The 20,603-nt window shown below is 33.8% G+C and overlaps 1 protein-coding gene across 1 annotated transcript in view; it reads left to right on the top strand.

The window, feature by feature from the left end:
* LOC144195274 (transmembrane protein 132C) overlaps nt 1–20,603 on the top strand; it is a 106,065-nt gene that overhangs the window by 22,256 nt on the left and 63,206 nt on the right. The window contains exon 3 of the mRNA XM_077714793.1: nt 17,088–17,234. Coding sequence (XP_077570919.1) covers nt 17,088–17,234 — 147 coding nt within the window. The remainder of the gene's footprint in view (nt 1–17,087; nt 17,235–20,603) is intronic.

The raw sequence follows: 20,603 nt of genomic DNA, 5'->3' as shown, positions 1-20,603 counted from the left end.
TATAGATATATATATATAGATATATATATATATAGATATAGATATATATATATATATATATATATAGATATATATATATATATATATATATATATATATATATATATATATATATATATATATATATATATATATATATATATATATATATATATATATATATATATATATATATATATATATATATATATATATATATATATATATATATATATATATATATATATATATATATATATATATATATATATATATATATATATATATATATATATCCTATTGGGTGGCCAACTTATTTTTTCTTTATCAGTTTATTTTTGTAAAATACATAATTTAAATGTAATTTGTCTGCAACCTTATTTTCATCCTGCAAAAGGGATTTGTGATTTATTCAAATGTTGCCTTGTTGAAATTGCCCTGTAATATGATTATAATGTTACGATTATTCTATTCAAATTGCATAGCAAAAAGACATTTGGACTACTTTTCCCCCCTCCCTAGTACAAATATCAGATTGGGCCTTCCATTTGACGAGTCTCAAAATCAAATCTCATGCAAAAATATATTATTTTATTTCTTTTTTTAATTCCTCCATTCATCACATAGTAAGACAACACTGTCTACATTGGAGTAGGCTTTATACAGTCCTCCCTAACTTGATTTTCAGTGTGTAGATGAGTACTGCGTATGCCCTTAGGTTAATTTCTACCCAATTTGATTGCATTGTAGGAGAGAAAATGATTTGGCAGCAGGTTAAAGTAATGTGTCTGAATTTGCTATACTGCATGCACTCAGACACTAAGTTTTATCTGGTCGTAGAGCAAGAGATAAGCCACTTTCTTTGTGGACTCAGCATGATATTGCATCCAAACATGATGACAATGACAATGGCAACAAGCGGAAAAGGACCATAACATTAGCCATCACAGCTTGAACTCGTCACATTTTCATAATTGTCTTGCCTTTTTTTTTTTTTTTTTACTTATGATGATGATAGCTTGGACTGAAATGTATGGATTTTAAATGGGCCACTGCATGGAAAAGTGATTACTAGTCATGGCATGGCATGAATGCTTTGCACTGAATGTATTTGCCAGAGGAAGAAAAAATGAGGAAATATATATTGTTTTGGGAACTCTTTAAATCTGTGCACTGTTTTTTTTTTTGCCAAGGCTTTTTGGATGTGCCAATTTGGCTTGATATAAACCCTCAACGGAGAAAAAAAAATGAACAAAGACATTTGTCATGTTGGAATTCAGGCAATGTTGCTGTCACAAGGCTTTTTTTTCGGAAATGGCAATTTATTCATGCGTTATATATGCATGTTTAAAACTGGAAGTATATACACATTTATTTTCATTACTTTTTCTAGCCTTTTATTTACATTCAACGCTGTGAGCTGTAAAAAGCACAACTTGATTTTATGTGGGCCGGACCATTTTAGATATAATATTTAGATTTTTTTTCTTAAATAGATTAAAAGAACTGGATTAAAAATATTTAGATTTTTTTTTCTTATAAATGGATTAAAAGAACTGGATTACAATCCCTGAATATTCAGTTTTTTTATACATGTAAAACAATGTTTATTTTAGCTTTTTTATACATTTTTAGATTTTACAAAATAATTTTTGAACTAAAAACACAGAAAAAATGATTAAAAAATGACAATTATTGATTTAAAAGGGGCAAAATCCGGAAATGTAATATACATCTATACTTTTCATTTGAATTTGATCCTAAAACAGAAAGTCGGCACTCATGATTTACTTTCCTGGGCCTCACAAAATGATGTGGCGGGCCAGATTTGGCCCCCGAACCTCCACTTTGACACCTTTGTTACTGTGACAACAAAATTTCCCAAGTACAGGATAAATAAAGTTATCCAATCTAATCCAATCCAATCCAATTACATCCAAAATGGTCCAGCCCACATGAAATCAAGTTGACAGTAACGCAGCCCGTGAACCAACCCGACTCTGACACCCTTGGCATACATAATACAAACGCTCTTATATCTGAGAGCAAAGTGGTCGGTCTGAGTGGCTAAAGACGGGAAGACATGAACCATGGTGGCCTTATTTCGAGATCTATATGAGCCTCCCCTGCCGCGGTGAAGCTTAAAGATTCATCATTGACCAGATAGTCACGTGCCAGTACGTGATCACAGTGGCCCGACTGGGCGTTGGCCTAAATGGAAAACTAATGGGAAGTGGTAGCAAGCGTGACACGCTCCAAGGAAACCTGCCTGCCTCCCCCTCTACTTGTCATCCATCACACTCTCCCACTGATACTGGGAGATAGTTGTCCCACGGTAATGGGGGCATAGGGTCCAAAGAAACAGTACAGGTGAGGTGTCCAATAGCGTTGGACAAGGACTGATTGAGCTAGTGGTTTTCGCACAAAATCGAATAGTGTTCCCTCGGTTATCGCGGTTAATGGGGACCGGGACCACCCGCGATAAGTGAATTTCCGCCAAGTAGGGATGCCCCTTCAAAAATGCTTACCTTATTTTCACGACTATAAGGCGCACTTAAAAGTCTTAAATTTTCTCCAAAATAGACAGTGCACCTTATAATCCAGTGCGCCTTATATATGGAACAAACAGAAAACCAAAAACCACCACTGTCGGAAATTAAAAAAAACACAAATGCCTGAACTGAAACAATACTGTTAAATATGCAGATGCCATCTTAGTTTACAAAAGCTTCCATCATATAGCTCCTCCCCCACTGCAAGATTTTATACCAAAAAAATCCAAAACATCAACAATGGCTGGCTCTAGAGGTGACTGTGCTTCATACCTGGAAGTCAATAGCAATTGCCATATTTTCATGACTACAAGGTGCACTTAAAAGTCCTACATTTTCTCCAAAATAGACAGTAAGCCTTATAATACAGTGCGCCTTATATATGGAAAAAATGTCATTCATTGAGGGTGCGCCTTATAATGTGGTGCACCTTATAGTCGTGAAAATACGGTAATTTGAATTATTATTATTTTTTAAATTATTATTTTTTTTTTTACACCCCCCCATACAGTACACCATATAAAATACGGGTAGAGAGAGTGAAATTCATGTTATAACAAAAAAAACTAAAATATGTTGTCTCAATGTAATATTTGTATTTTTTTTTCTCCAAAAAAAAACTGCGAAGCTCTGAATCCGCGATGGCTGAACCGCAAAGTAGCGAGGGAACACTGTATTCAATGTATGGGGAAGTTGAATTATCCAAATAAAGGCAAGGCTTTTATTTTATTATGTGGAACACAAAAATGGAGACGAAAAGTAAAAAACATGGTGACTGCAAAGATGGAAATGATGGCGGCGTTGATAAGTATTGCTTTGGGATTTTTTTTCCCGTATTGAAGTGTTTTTTTTTTTGAAAGGACGGATATTCAGTACTATTAGACGAACCCTTCGGTATAATCATTTGGGTTTGCTTTTCAAAGTGAAACTGAGGACGGCACGGTCTTTTACACGTGCACATAAAATTGAACTCTTCTGCACACGTTTAACAAAAGACAGTAAAATGGCTTCGGAATGTTCTTTTATATTAACGGCCTGATAAGAGTTCTTTTTAAAACAGCTGTCACCTTGACGGCATAGAAAAGAGATTATGGATTTTTTTGATCACCTTTCCACAAGGACTATTTTACCAAATAGTTGGGTAATATGCTCTTCAAAACAGAAACATTAGGGTTGGATGTACGTTTCACATGTTAATGCTTATCATAGAAGTGAATGTATAAATTGAACAAGTCAAGTAAAATGTGGAAAATGTTTTTTAAATGTAAAACAATGAGGTGCAATACCCCAAATTGTGCAGTAATATAAAAGACTGCCTCAGCCAATTTAGCTCTAATCCAGACATGGGCAAACTACGGCCCGCGGGCCACATCCGGCCCCGCAAAGCGTTTTAATCCGGCCCTTCAACGTTGTCCAAATTATGTTTTTTTTCTATCCCCAAGATGGCGCCGTCACGCGGAAGCCAGTGGCAGTAGCTCTGTCCACTCTTATTTGTTTTTCGTGTTTTACAGCCCCTCTATCTTTTTTTAAATGATACTTTAATATTTCTTAATACATTCCTTTTTACTTGACTTTGTACTTTATACTTTTGACTTTAATGATGAGTGATGAGTATGTTAATACTTGAGTCCCTTTTTTTCTGTTTATGTTTCATATGTACTGTTAACGGATGCACTTTTTTATATGTATCATATCTTGTGCTGACCCGAACCATCCATCTGTCAAATTTTTAAAGTCTTAGTTTTTCGTTACCATCTGTGCATGAATATTTTGCCTTTTTCATGTCGTCTCGTCTATGCCCAGTAACCTTTTTGACCCTTTGCATTTTGTTTCCACTTTTACATTAATACAACGAGATCATTTTTTTTAAATAAGTATTTTACCTTGAAAAAACTAAAGCATCAACGTTACATGGCACCCAGCCAGCCCTAACATTACATATTGGAGCACAACCTTTATCGAACCATTTTCCATTTGAAAAAAAAAATCCAATGGCAAACTGCCAATAGGAAGTTGATCCTTTTGAATATAGATCATTTCTTTGCAATAATACTTCTCGATTTCATGTGGGCCGGACCATTTTAGATATAACATTTAGATTTTTATTGTATAAATGGATTAAATAAACTGGATTCAAAGCCCTGAATATTCAGGTTTTTTTTATAGATCTAAAACAATGTTTATTTTAGCTTTTTTGATATATTTTTAGATTTTACAAAAGGATTTTTGAACTAAAAACACAAAAAAATGATTAAAAAATGACAATTATTGATTTAAAAGAGGGAAAATCAGGAAATTTAATATACATCTATTATTTTCATTTATTTTTCATATCAAATGTTTGCAATTTGTTTGAATTATATTCGATATTAAAGTGGAAAACTGAAAATAATTTTATATATTTACTTTTAGATTTTAAAAAATGCTTTTTGACCATAAAAAATTGATTAAAAAAAATTACAAAATTTGATGCTAAAAGAAAAAATCAGCACTCATGATTTACTTTCCCGGCCACACAAAACGATGCGGCGGGCCAAATTTGGCCCCCGGGCCGCCACTTTGACACACCTACTCTAGCCTTAGCAATTGCTCCCAGACTGCTGGTGAAGTCCACACACAAACCCACAGGCTTGTTTTTATTTTTGTGACCACACACCCGTATACACACACACACACGTTTCTATTGGTTGTCAATGTCTACAGCTCTGTGTCCTAGTAGGAAGGACACTTGTCCTGAGGGAAGTGACAAATGCCAGGACAAGTGCAAGGGTGAGTTCTGACAGGTGAGTCTATGAGGACATCCTCTGCTCTCTGATTTAGCACATGGGACAAGGACGCAACTTGCACTGCCCAATTCAATTCAGGCTCTGTCACCTGTCCATCATACGTGATTAATGCACTATGAAGTGTAGCATTTGCCTCTAGCCGTGGTGCTGATCAACTCAGTCTACTGGAAAAATGGTCCTATTTAATTTTTTTTAGGGATGTCACGATTGCATATTTTTTGGATGTGACTCCAGGTGGAAGTGATTTTGAGAAGCTGCCAATAAAAAAGTCTTGATTTGATGATGATGATGAAATGTATTATGGGAAAAAAGTATATATATATATTTTTCCATTCAATTTGAATAGAGCAATCTGAAAGAGTGATTTCAAAAGAGACTAAAATAAATAAATCACAGATCCATATTGCAGCACTGAAATAAGTTTGCAAACAAATTCAATTTAAATGATGTATTTTACATAAATAAACGGATATAGCAAATTTCCAAAAAAACACCCAATGTGATGAATTGAGCTATTTTTCTTGATTTTCTCAATGGTTTCAATATTATATATAAAACGTTTAGAAAACATGGTGTTTATAATTGATTCATATTATATTTATGGATAATTTTGCTGCTAGTTATATTAACTTATTAACAGCCATAGAAAGTACCATATTCTTACGACTATAAGGCTCACTTTAAGGTCTTAAATTTTCTCCAAAATAGACTGTGCGCCTTATAATCCAGTGCGCCTTATAATCCAGTGCGCCTTATATATGGAAAAAACAGAAAACGAAAAACCACCACTGTCGGATATTAAAAAAAACACAAATGCCTGAACCGAAACAATACTGTTAAATATGCAGATGTCATCTTAGTTTACAAAATCTTCCATCATATAGCTCCTCCCCCACTGCAAGATTTTATACAAAAAAATCCAAAACATCAATGGCTGGCTCTACAGGTGACTGTAAAGTAGTGAGTGCTTCATACCTGGAAGTCAATAGCAATTACCGTATTTTCACGACTATAAGGCGCACTTAAGTCTTAAATTTTCTCCAAAATAGACAGTGCGCCTTATAATACAGTGCGCCCTATAATACAGGGCGCCCTATAATACAGTGCGCCTTATATACGAAAGAATGTCATTCATTGCAGGTGCAGAATCAGATTATTGCTTTTTTAAAAAAAAAAGATGGTCAAAATGATTTCGATATATTAAAAATTCAACCCTAGCATTAAAAAATATAATCAGTCTTAGTTCTTATGTTGTAATTACTATCTTTCTGCTCTACTAAATCTCCGTTCTTTGTACATTACTGCCACCGCGTTAGCACAGAAATGTAAAAGATTAGACAGAAACTGCCTAGCCATCTGGACACATCATCAGAGTAACAGCAGCTGCATTCTTTTGTCGGCTTTCACGTAGAATTGTTTGAGTAAAACGGGGCAGCAGGTGGAAAACAGACTGAATCCATGACTTCAAAAAAAAAAAAGGTTTTATCTCCGTTCAGAAAAAAAAAATGCCTCACTGTTGGATAAGCCGAAAGCGATCTAGAGTTGGTTGGAAACTGGGTATAGTTGAAGCGGGAAACCGAAGGGGAATATGGAGTCTGGGGAAAGGGATTTTGGTGAAATCCTACTAAGAGTAGGGATGAAACTCAAAAAAAAAAAAAAACGGCAAGATTGAATCGTGTTGTGGATGCTAAAAAAAATCAGTTGAAAGGAAAACACTAACAAAAAAAGTCATATATGTAAAAAAAGCTTATTTTCCAGGTACTGACATTCACATGGTAAAAATGGTGTATTGTTAGGAGTCAGTATTCTGTATTTCAAGGATGTTTGAAAGGTAAAAAGAAAAATTTTCTAGTCTGTATGTTTTGGGATGTCGGAGATTTTTCGTTTTATTATATATTTCGCAGAGTGGGACAATTGTGCATTGCAGCGTATTGTTCGATTTTGAAATGGAGATTTTATACTGTTGTTGTTCAATGGCATAGTATGCTTGCAAATTTAAACATATTTTTTTTGGAGGGTTTGCATTTTTGGAAGCCTTCATCTTGTTTTTTTTTCAGTTTTATAAAATATATCTTGTACAACAGGACTGTGATAAGATGCAAATGCTTTTTATATACCGTATTTTCACGACTATAAGGCGCACCGCATTATAAGGCGCACCCTCAATGAAGGACATTTTTTCCATATATAAGGCGCACTGTATTATAAGGCGCACTGTCTATTTTGGAGAAAATGTAAGACTTTTAAGTGCGCCTTATAGTCGTGAAAATAGGGTAATTGCTATTGACTTCCAGGTATGAAGCACTCACTCAGTACACAGTCACCTCTAGAGCCAGCCATTGTTGATGTTTTGGATTTTTTTGGTATAAAATCTTGCAGTGGGGGAGGAGCTATATGATGGAAGATTTTGTAAACAAAGTTAGCATCTGCATATTTAACAGTATTGTTTCAGTTCAGGCCTTTGTGTTTTTTTAATATCCGACAGTAGTGGTTTTTCGTTTTTTTGGTTTTCTGTTTTTTCCATATATAAGGCTTACTGGATCATAAGACGCACTGTCTATTTTGGAGAAAATTTAAGACTTTTAAGTGCGCCTTATAGTTGTGAAAACACGGTACTTGAATACAATTATAAACTGTATATATATTATATAGATTATATATTGTCATTTCAAAGTCTTCACACCCATTCAATGACAGTAAAATGTCCTATTTTCCATTTAAATCAAAAATATATACTGACCGTTTTCTGACGGTGGAATAATTCGTTTGTCTGACAGTCAGACGTAATGTTTACTTTGCTGGTTGATTTATTTATTTATTCATTTGCAACAGTAGCACCAAGTCCTTCCTCTAATTCGTAATGTAAACAACACCCGGCAAGTCTCGTGTTTAAGTGTCAGTCTAGCAAATGTGACTTGATTTCTTAATAGCCCGTTACATTTACTCTCTATGCTACATCGGGGGGTTTGCGTGGCTTTCACTGCCAGTGCGTGATTTGAAATGTTATGGCGCTACATTAGTAAATGGCGTCTCTTTCCGATCTCATTTGACTTCTTTGTCATAAGTCTTTGCAGTCTAAAGTTTCTAAAATAAAAATACATTTTAGATGACTGACCTTTGTATCTTGGAAACAGTAGATGGCGATAATGCTGCGATTAATCTTCAATAGTTATTTGGGTGAAGATATTGATGACATCAGGGATCGTTATGACTGTAAGAAAAAAACAAAGCGTTATGTAGCAACCTTTATGAATCAAGCTAACCATTTAGCACGCTCATTTAAAGAGTTTTAACATCTTCAGGAAAAGAATCTGAGTAATGATAGTTATAGATTCATCAATAATTACACTTCTGATATAATCATCAATCACTGCAGGCAGACATCTTATTCAATTATTGACATTTAATTCAATAATTTGCCTCTATGGTTAAAAAAAAGCAAGACTTCCTCCTGAACTTCAAAGTATCTCCCCGAACAGTAATTTCTCGTATAGCTTTAAAGCCATTAAATCAAAACAATTCCAAAGTTATTGATGAATCCAACATGCGTAAGCAAAAACAACATCTGTAACTATAATAACAATTAAGGTATTTAACTATAATAAACGGAGGGAACTAAAAACAAACTTCATTTGAATTAAAACAATCATGCCTTCAATTTACATAACAATTACACGTAGGAACACTATGCGAGTATTCCTGAAAGTGATAGATATCCATCTGCTGGTAGCAAGAGTCCTTTACGACTCCTTGCTGCGAACCCAGATCAAAAGTCCTCGGAGCCCAGGACTGGGTGAGAAGTCAGAAAATACAGTCCTTGTGAGATCACTTTTTCGAATAATTGGAAGAATGGTTTAACCAAGAAATTATTAAATACATATATATAATAGTATTACAGAATAAACCCTAAACAGATAGCTATTAAAACAGCCGAAATAAATGCGATAGATTTAGAAAAAAATGTGAAGCAGAATGATGTGTATCATGGACAACACCTCCCACTGCCCTGCACGAGTTTGTGTCATCCCTCCAAAGCTCTTTCAGCAATAGACTACTACACCCTCATTGCAGGAAGTATCACTTCATTAGTAAATTTTGTCTCTTTCCGATCTCATTTGACTTCTTCCAAAAAATATAAAAAAAAAAACAAAAGGTGCTAGCATAGCCACTCTACGCAAAAAAAAAAAAAAACGAATGAAAGAAGAAGACTGACTTCACTCGACATCACTGTCCGAATGTAATGCCTTTTATCTTACGAGTCTTGAATATTTAAACGCCGACTCATTCCGTTTAAAGCCTGCAAAAAGTTGTTAAAAAAGACAGTTCGATATGAACGATAGCGAGACCCGAATGATGTAAAACGTTGGCCTACTTGTCTGGGTTGGTTTTTTTATCCCTGTGATGTTGTATTGCTTTTCTAATGAGAGCACGGTACTACTACACTACTCCAAATCAGTGTTGCCATTTACCAAGCCCTTTCAGCCCGTTGTGTCACATCCTTGTTCGCTCATATACCCAAAGATGTTATTGTTTTCTCTCTTAGTGTGTTGACGTGTCGCCAAAAATGGGCAGGGAAGTGCTCCCACCGCTTGGCTAGGAAAGGTCATTGAGTCATAGATGAAACTTGTTCATCAGATGATTGACAGCTCATTTTAATCAAAGCAGCAGCCGTGGGCGAAAAGTGCCGGAGTGCTCAGCGGGCACTCTCTTCGTGGAGTACTTACTTAGTTATTGGACGTACTCACTTATTGCATGCTTAGGTGGCCTTGCGTTCTACACATTGAGTAGTGTTGATATGGTTTTATTTTGGAGGAGCTGCATCCGTTTTTTTGCTTTATTTGAGTCTACTTTTCGCACAAAGTCAGTTGGGATAGGTTCCATTATACGCAGTGTTGAAAATTGATAAATTGAGGACATTTTTATGTTTTATTTGGCTCAATTTAAACCAGGACGTGTTGACAAACTTGCCCCGCCTACAATAGGGTGTGTATCTGTGAGTTATTGTAAAAATTACCATAGGCAGAATTATTTTACTTTTTAAAATAATGAAATAACAAGCTATGGCGATTACTTTTCAACTGGGGAATGCTTCTGTTTTTTTGTGTAAAAAAATACTACATATGAAATTAATTGTTTCTAGAAGTGGTTTTGTAACTTGGATCTTTTGGATATGTTGGAATATGGATGAGTGTACGTCACGGTATCAAAGTGGCGGCCCGCGGGCCAAATCTGGCCCGCCGCATCATTTTGTGTGGCCCGGGAAAGTAAATCATGAGTGCCGACTTTCTGTTTTAGAAATTAAAATGAAGAGTATAGATGTATATTAAATTTCCTTATTTCCCTCTTTTAAATCAATAATTGTAATTTTTTAATCCATTTTTTCTGTTTCTAGTTCAAAAATAATTTGATAAAATCTAAAAATATATATAAAAAAAATCTAAAATAAACATTGTTTCAGATCTATAAAAAATGAATATTCAAGGCTCCTAATCCAGTTTTTTTAATCCATTTACATAAAAAAAAATATATTAATATTATATCTAAAATGGTCTGGTCCACATGAAATCAAGTTGACCTTAAAGCGGCCCGCGAACCAACCCTTGCATTACGCTATTGAAATGAATAAAATAAGAATATGCTAAAACATTTTCCACTGGATGGAATTGTGAGTATCAACTGAGTATGTAATTATACGCACAAGAGAAATATTCATAAACAGAGGTTTGACTGTATTGCAAAAAAATGGCATTAAATTCAAACATCTATGAATTGCACATAATTAAATAATACCATGTTTTTTTTGTTTTGTTTTTTGGATATGTCTGGATATGTCTTTGAACAAAGATGTAAGAAAATATGTGTGGGCGTACACGTGTTCCATTTCCTACGTTCTTGTATATCCGCAATCAGCAGATGGAGATGAATTTGTTGTTTTAGAAACACTCCGTGAGAACGAAGGGCAACACTTTGACGTTTGCTTACTAAATCCTCATGTTGTTCAAAAATGTGTCAGTTATGGCTTCCGTGATACCAAGCTCATCTTAAACCAATGTGTGCTTTTGGAGAGAGAGAAACGTGTACAAGATGTGCATGGCTGCTGTAAATAACCGTGAGTGTGTTCAGTGTAGCAGTAATAACTCATAATACCGTGATGAATATTAACAGCTCTCTCCAGGGGAGGGAACCTGTACTTATTTGAAGGTGACGTGGGAGAAATTGTAAATAGCAATTAGAGCTCATTTAGAATAATTTTGGTAAATTTGGATTTAATGTCATGGGTAGTTAGATAATTGGCTTTAAAGTATTGGAAGGTGCCTTGGGTTTTGGTGTCAGTATTTTATGTACCGTATTTTCACGACTATAAGGTGCAGTTAAAAGTCTAACATTTTCTCCAGTGCGCCTTATAATACAGTGCGCCTTATATATGGAAAAAACTGAAAACCAAAAACGAAAAACCACCACTGTCGGATATTAAAAAAACACAAACGTCTGAACTGAAACAATACTGTTAAATATGCAGATGCTAACTTTGTTTACAAAATCTTCCATCATATAGCTCCTCCCCCACCGCAAGATTTTAGACAAAAAAATCCAAAACATCAACAATGGCTGGCTCTAGAGGTGACTGTAAAGTAGTGAGTACTTCATACCTGGAAGTCAATAGCAATTACCGTATTTTCACGACTATAAGGCGCACTTCAAAGGCTTAAATTTTCTCCAAAATAGACAGTGCGCCTTATAATACAGTGCGCCTTATATATGGAAAGAATGTCATTCATTGGGGGTGCGCCTTATAATGCGGTGCACCTTATCGTCGTGAAAATACGGTATTAGGCTTCAGGTAGAGCGCTAAGTCAACAACTGAAGGGGGGAAAAAAGCTAGCATGTGGGTGTGTATACATTAAAAAATCCACTGTGAGTTCATTTATGCAACATTGGGGGTCTATTTTTATCTTCGCCTAGAAGATGTTAGCTTTAAAGAGTCTGGGAATGATACAAAAAAATCAAGACAGTCTATACAATATCTGTGCTACACACAAAAAACTGTCTTTGTTATACATTATGTCAAGTACGTTATATATTTTTCATAAAATCCCTGTATTTTCTGTTAAAAAAACATAGCTAAAAAGCTTTTTTCTGCCCATTATTTATCAAAATAGCTCCTCACATGCTATTCCCAAAGATAAATTATGTTAAATAACAATTCTCCAATTTTCACAACCCAATTTTCTATATCTTTTGCACCTTATCATTTTCCCATAGGAAGCATTTACCATTCCCTCCAAAAAACTGCATCTCATCTCATTTTCTAAACCACTTTATCCTCACTAGGGTCATAGGGTGCTGTAGCCCGCCTTTGGGTTAGCTAGGATAAGCTCCAGCACCCTTGGCGACCTTAGTGAGGATAAAACGGTTCAGAAAATGAGACGAAATGACACTTGAGCAGCACCACTTTTAGTCAACTTACTCCTCTGGGCATGCATCTCTTTAGTTCCAACAATTTTCTCAACACTGAAATCAGTAAAAAAGGAGGCAAAAAACTAAGTGGGAGAATAAAAATGATCACATGAGAAGACTTTAGCCAACAGCAATGTTGCCTAGTTGCTTTGTCATGCCTTGACAAATGTTCCTATGTGTCTGCGCGAATGCGTGTTTAGGTCAAACCTTTTGTTAGATGTTTATTGGCACGTGAAAGTGAGTGCAATTGCTGTGCCATGTTTGTGCGAGGTTCAGAAGTGTTTGTTGTTTTGCTCACAATCAAAGGATTCGTTAGTATTTGCTCATTTTCTGATCTGCAGATTAGTTTGGAGCTGACTGCCCACTCCTGTGCAGGATGATCAAATATACTCACTTTTCTAGCAAAAACTTGATTACTTGAAATTTGCTTCTTTACAACACACCCAAAATATATTGCTAGTGGTTTTTAAAAAATGGGATTTACCGTATTTTCACGACTATAAGGCGCACTGGATTATAAGGCGCACTGGATTATAAAGCGCCCTGTCTATTTTGGAGAAAATTGAAGACTTTTAAGTGCGCCTTATAGTCGTGAAAATACAGTAGCCTGAATTTGAGTTGGTTTTGAAGGAATATCTGATGTACCCAATGAATACAATTCAGAAAACATTGGGAACTTTAGGACAGTTCACATCAGAAAGTACATTGTAGTCTGCTTTTTTTAGTCCGAGCCCAAAATTTTAAAACAAAAATAAGTTTTGGGTGACTGACCTTTGTATCTCGGAAAGAGTAGATGGCAATAATGCTGTGATTAATCTTCACCAGTCATGTGGGTGAAGATATTGATGACATCAGTGATTGTAGTGACTGTAAGAAAAAAAACAAAGCTTTATGTAGCAACCTTTAAGAATCCAATGATGTCCATCATGGACAGCACCTCCCACCCCCTGCATGAGTTTGTGGAGTCCCTCCAAAGCTCTTTCAGCAATAGACTGCTGCACCCTCATTGCAGGAAGGAGCGCTTCCGCAGATCCTTCCTCCCATCAGCTGTTAGTTCTTTTAACAAAACAAATGCCTATATATATATATATATATGTATATATTTGCTTAAATATATATATGTATGTATATACACGTATATTTCAGCAACACGATTATTTTTTTATATATTTATTGATGTTTTTATTTATTAACTTACTTATTACCTATCTATTTATGTCTAAAATGCCCTTTTCTGTGTCTGTATTCTCACCCTCTTGCTACTGTGACAACGAAATTTCCCGATTATGGGATGAACATAGTTATCCAATCCAATCCAATATGAAAAGTATACATGGTAAGGCTTTCTTCTGGTCGGACAGGTTGTAGTTAACTGCGTTTGCATTCTGTAGTCAAGCGCTCTGTGCTCTCTGATTGCCTTTTTGATAGCCACATTCCGTCTCTTTGTTCAACTCAGTTTGGCATCGACTCAGAGCCTTGCTGGTGAAGCCCTGTCAGATATTTCCGTGATTGCTGACACTTTAGCAGAGTTGGATAGAGTGTAACTTTAAGCTGTCAGCTAAACGTTGCTATCTTTTTAACGTTGCTTCCCCTTTCTTCTCTGTTGAGCTTTTGCCTTTTTTTCCCTTCGCCTTGGGTTATGTGATGTGTGCTATCCAGATTGCTCTTATTGTGTATTAACTTCAGAGGAGTCTATATAAGGATGTGATTGGTTACATTTGTGGAAGTTTGCCTGAGATTTTTTTTCTTTTTGGGAGAAGAACACTCCTTTATTAGGTTGTTCTTTGCTTGGCAGTCGCTTTGAGAAGTGTATGTATTGTTTAAGAAGGGTACACAGTGGTCAATTGTCTAACTCATGTGTGTCAAAGTGGCGGCCCGGGGGCCAAATCTGGCCCGACACATCATTTTGTGTGGCCCGGGAAAGTAAATGATGAGTGCTGACTTTCTGTTTTAGGATCAAATTAAAATGAAGAGTATAGATGTATATCAAATTTCCTGATTTTCTCCCTTTTAAATCAATAATTGACATTTTTTTTAAACATTTTTTTGTTTTTTTAGTTCAAAAATCATTTTGTAAAATCTAAAAATATATATATAAAAAGCTAACATAAACATTGTTTTAGATCTATAATGAAGAGTATAGATGTATATTAAATTTCCTGATTTTCTCCCTTTTAAATCAATAATTGTAATTTTTTATTTTTAATCTTTTTTTCTGTGTTTTTAGTTCAAAAATAATTTCGTAAAATGTAAAAATATATTTTTAAAAAAGCCAAAATAAACATTGTTTTAAATCTATAAAAAACGGAATATTCAGGGCCTTTAATCCAGATTTTTTAATCCATTTATAAAAAAAATCTCAATATATCTAAAATGGTTCGGCCCACCTGAAATCAAGTTGTTGTTTAGGTAACTTGTGATTTGCAGATTGAAGGGCAATACAAAGTCTAGCTGACCTAAATAAGTCAGCATGCTAAATACGAGTATAAATATAAGAATTAGTAGTAGACAACCTGCTCAGGCAAGGAAAAACACGTCAAATTTGAATTAATTGCATGACAATGAATGGCCATCATGACCAAAGAGACTTGAGGCAGATGGTAAAGTGTCGGAGTCTGTCTCAGTCATAAGAGAGGCGTTTCTTCCTAGTGGACGGAATGGACTGCTTTCATTATACATCAATTTATTTGTACATAGTGACTGCTTCTGTAGAGAGCATTAAATCAATAAAAGATACACCCATTGTGCACCAGTGAGCTTTGATAGTCAGTGGTGAATGACTGCTTTCCTTGGTGGCGCAATGGTGTTTTTTTTAAATTTATTTTCTCTGAAGCCTCACTTGAGTCCCTTGATAGACATGTTGAAGTGCTAAAGTATAAAAGAAGCCGATGGTAGACCAAAAGGCTCCCACTGAGACACTAAAAGAGACCGTACATGAGATTGTGATAGAGTTGCGTGTTCACTGCTTTTTCAGGTTAAGAAATGGAAATGGAGGTGAATAAAATGTGATGAAACGAAAGATTACCGTATTTTCTCGACTATAAGGCACACCTAAAAGTCTTAAATTTTCTCCAAAATAGACAGTGCGCCTTATAATCCAGTGCGCCTTATAAATGGAAAAAAAACAGAAAACGGAAAACCACCACTGTCGGATATTAAAAAAACACAAACGCCTGAATGGGGACAATACTGTTAAATATGCAGATGCCATCTAAGTTTACAAAATCTTCCATCATATAGCTCCTCCCCCACTGCAAGATTTTATACAAAAAAAATCCAAAACATCAACAATGGCTGGCTCTAGAGGTGAATGTGTAGTGAGTGAGTGCTTCATACCTGGAAGTCAATAGCAATTACCGTATTTTCACGACTATAAGGCGCACTTAAAAGTCTTACATTTTCTCCAAAATAGACAGTGCGCCTTATAATACAGTGCGCCTTATATATGGAAAATGTCATTCGTTGAGGGTGCGCCTTATAGTCGTGAAACTACGGTAAACAAAAAAATGTAGTTTGCACACACAAAAAATGTGATATTCCAAATGATCCTTGAAAATGTAAATACATTTTTGATGATAATCTGGATAAAGACAAATATTTTTTGTTTATTTTTTGCCGTAGAATAAAAACTACAAAACTTTGAACGTAAAAGTATTACGAAAATTGTGTCGAAAAATCCCTCGGCCATTACTTAAAAGAAATGACACGTCAATAAATCTAAATCTATAGACTGCAGTACGGAAATATGATTTCAAGCACACATCTGCAGGAAGAAAGCTATTTGCCGCATTATCCATTTCCACAACAAATATAACGATCATAATATGGTAGCACAAGCACGAAATTGGAAAAAAAAGATATATTATTTTGTTTTCATCCAGACAAGCAATCATGTTGTGCATGTCAAAACACAGCAACGTATTCAAGATGAAAGTAAAACAACAGTTATTCATTTCAATCTGCTCGAAATATTTCGTAAAGGAAAAGCAACAACCACAAAAAAGTGAAAATTGGCACTATTCCACCGTTGAATGTATGTCAATTTTTTGCTTTTGGGGCTGATAAAGCACTCAATAAAAAAAATAAAAAAATGTGGGAAAAGCATGCATCAAAGTTGATTTCAAAATGGTCAATATAGCATGTGGGGTAGCTTTTGAATGAAAATAACCATCTGGATAATGTATTGGAAAAAATGGATCATTAATTTTATGGGCTCAGAAGCAAAATATTGATCAAAAACCAACTTGTATACATAGTAAACGATTATAATGCCCACTGAATAAAGATGTCCATTGTTTTTTTTTTTCCACAGAGTAAAATTGAGAGAAGGTGTAACCTTTCTCGGGGCTCGTCCTAGCAACCCAACGCAATGGATGTTAAGCCAAGATGTGAGGAGTGAAGGACATCGTATAGTCACCCTCCATTGTCACAAAAAGGAATCCAGCTATGGTCAAGAGAGGTCAGTCCCAAAAAAAAATACTTTACAACTCCTTCTATCCAAGTCACTTTTCTCACATGAACATTATTTGTATTTCAAAAGGAACACTTATGGTGCTGAAACAATATTATTAGCATGTTTTTTAACCAATCGAATTACTCAATGAAATAAATGAATTTTTGCAGCACTAATATATTGTGGGAAATATATTCCAACCATTTTAGACCAAAGTTGTCAAACTCGTGCCACTTTAACCATTTTAGATATAATATTTAGATTTTTTTTTAATAAATGGATTAAAAGAACTGGATTAAAAGCCCTGAATATTCAGTTTTTTATAGATCTAAAACAATGTTTATTTAAGCTTTTTTTGAATATTTTTTTAGATTTTACAAAATGATTTTTGAACTAAAAACACAGAAAAATGGATTAAAAAATGACAATTATTGATTTAAAAGGGGAAAATTAGGACATTTAATATACATCTATACTCTTCATTTTAATTTAATCCTAAAACAGAAAGTCAGCACTCATGATTTACTTTCCCGGGCCACACAAAATGATGCGACGGGCCAGATTTAGCCCCCGGGCCGCCACTTTGACACACATGAGTTAGACAATTGACCACTGTCTACCCTTCTTAAACAATACATACACCTCTCAAACAAAGAACAACCTTGTCTTATGGTTTCAAGACAAAACAAATACTTCACTTTCATTCATCAACTCTCTTGATTCCATTCTTACAATAACGCTTTTTTAAAAAATAAGGGATTAGCCTACACCGCTACTTCATCTGTCTAGCTGCCATACCGCTGCCTTTCTTTCTTTTACTCCTTCCGTAAAGAATGACTGCTTTTGTCCTGTTTTTTGTCTGGAAGTTATAAACTACAGGTCACCCAAAGTTGATCGAGGTATTTATTGTCTCTTTCAGTTCATTTTTAGCTAAAGATGTGCTAGCGTTACATTTTTTTTTCCAAGTAAAGCTAAATAAATGTCTTAAGGCTGATTTACCATAAAATCCAAGTTGTTATACGAAGCTAAATAGACACAAAATACTTTTATCATGTTAATAAATTGGGCAAAAATGCTATTTCATTTCTTTAATGTCTAATAATGGAGAAAAACATCAATAAAAGGCAGTATTCCCTTAGAAATGGCCGCCTGTGATGAAGCCAGACATTTTATGTATGCTATCCCAATTCCAGCCAATCAAAATTGCCCGCTCTTCCTTCTGATAAATACTCATAAATATTCCTTATCACATGCACCTGTGCTTGAATTTTTAATACGTGCAGCTGATGTTCAAAAATAGTAGACATCTTCTTTGCATAAAACATAATTTTCTCCATTATCGGAACTTTAAGAAATGAGCTATTTTGCATTCTAGAATATTTTGAACCTCCATTTTTCACTTTAAAGTTGTTTATCGGTTATAAGAATAGCGTGAGCATATTTATGAATTAAATTAAGTTAATCGGGTAGCCATCTTATTCACATATTGCTCTCCCTTTTGATTAAAATAATAAATGTCAGTTTTACGTCGTAAAAAAAGCTATTTTTTAGAATTCTAATGGATTGAAAGAACAATGTAAATTTAGCCATTATTACTCAAGCAATGTGAATAGCTACAAAAATAGTCATTTATCTACTTTTTGATAGTTTCCTCAATCTAGCAGACAGACAAAATATCTAAGTACTGTTTAATATCTAAATACTGTTTAATATCTAAGTACTGTTTAATATCCAAGTACTGTTTAATATCCAAGTACTGTTTAATATCCAAGTACTGTTTAATATCCAAGTACTGTTTAATATCTAAGTACTGTTTAATATCCAAGTACTGTTTAATATCCAAGTACTGTTTAATATCTAAGTACTGTTTAATACCTAAGTACTGTTTAATATCTAAATACTGTTTAATATCCAAGTACTGTTTAATATCTAAGTACTATTCAATATCCAAGTACTGTTTAATATCCAAGTACTGTTTAATATTTAAGTACTGTTTAATATCTAAGTACTGTTTAATATCCAAGTACTGTTTAATATCTAAGTACTGTTTAAATATCTAAGTACTGTTTAATATCTAAGTACTGTTTAATATCCAAGTACTGTTTAATATTTAAGTACTGTTTAATATCTAAGTACTGTTTAATATCCAAGTACTGTTTAATATCTAAGTACTGTTTAAATATCTAAGTACTGTTTAATATCCAAGTACTGTTTAATATACAAAGACTGTTTAATATCCAAGGACTATTTAATATCCAAGTACTTTTTAATATCTAAGGACTGTTTAATATCTAAAGACTGTTTAATATCTAAGTACTGTTTAATATCCAAGTACTGTTTAATATCTAAGTACTGTTTAATATCGAAGTATTGTTTAATATCTAAATACTGTTTAATATCCAAGTACTGTTTAATATTTAAGTACTGTTTAATATCTAAGTACTGTTTAATATTCAAGTATTGTTTAATATCCAAGTACTGTTTAATCTCTAAGTACTATTCAATATCCAAGTACTGTTTAATATCGAAGTACTGATTAATATCCAAGTACTGTTTAATATTTAAGTACTGTTTAATATCCAAGTACTGTTTAATATCCAAGTACTGTTTAATATCTAAGTACTGTTTAATATCCAAGTACTGTTTAATATCCAAGTACTGTTTAATATCTAAGTACTGTTTAATACCTAAGTACTGTTTAATATCTAAATACTGTTTAATATCCAAGTACTGTTTAATATCTAAGTACTATTCAATATCCAAGTACTGTTTAATATCCAAGTACTGTTTAATATTTAAGTACTGTTTAATATCTAAGTACTGTTTAATATCCAAGTACTGTTTAATATCTAAGTACTGTTTAAATATCTAAGTACTGTTTAATATCTAAGTACTGTTTAATATCCAAGTACTGTTTAATATTTAAGTACTGTTTAATATCTAAGTACTGTTTAATATCCAAGTACTGTTTAATATCTAAGTACTGTTTAAATATCTAAGTACTGTTTAATATCCAAGTACTGTTTAATATACAAAGACTGTTTAATATCCAAGGACTATTTAATATCCAAGTACTTTTTAATATCTAAGGACTGTTTAATATCTAAAGACTGTTTAATATCTAAGTACTGTTTAATATCCAAGTACTGTTTAATATCTAAGTACTGTTTAATATCGAAGTATTGTTTAATATCTAAATACTGTTTAATATCCAAGTACTGTTTAATATTTAAGTACTGTTTAATATCTAAGTACTGTTTAATATTCAAGTATTGTTTAATATCCAAGTACTGTTTAATCTCTAAGTACTATTCAATATCCAAGTACTGTTTAATATCGAAGTACTGATTAATATCCAAGTACTGTTTAATATTT

The sequence above is a fragment of the Stigmatopora nigra genome, chromosome 4, assembly GCF_051989575.1.
Source record: "Stigmatopora nigra isolate UIUO_SnigA chromosome 4, RoL_Snig_1.1, whole genome shotgun sequence".
Lineage (NCBI taxonomy): Eukaryota > Metazoa > Chordata > Actinopteri > Syngnathiformes > Syngnathidae > Stigmatopora > Stigmatopora nigra.
Note: the sequence above shows the minus strand (reverse complement) of the source record. Positions and strands in the feature narration are given on the sequence as shown.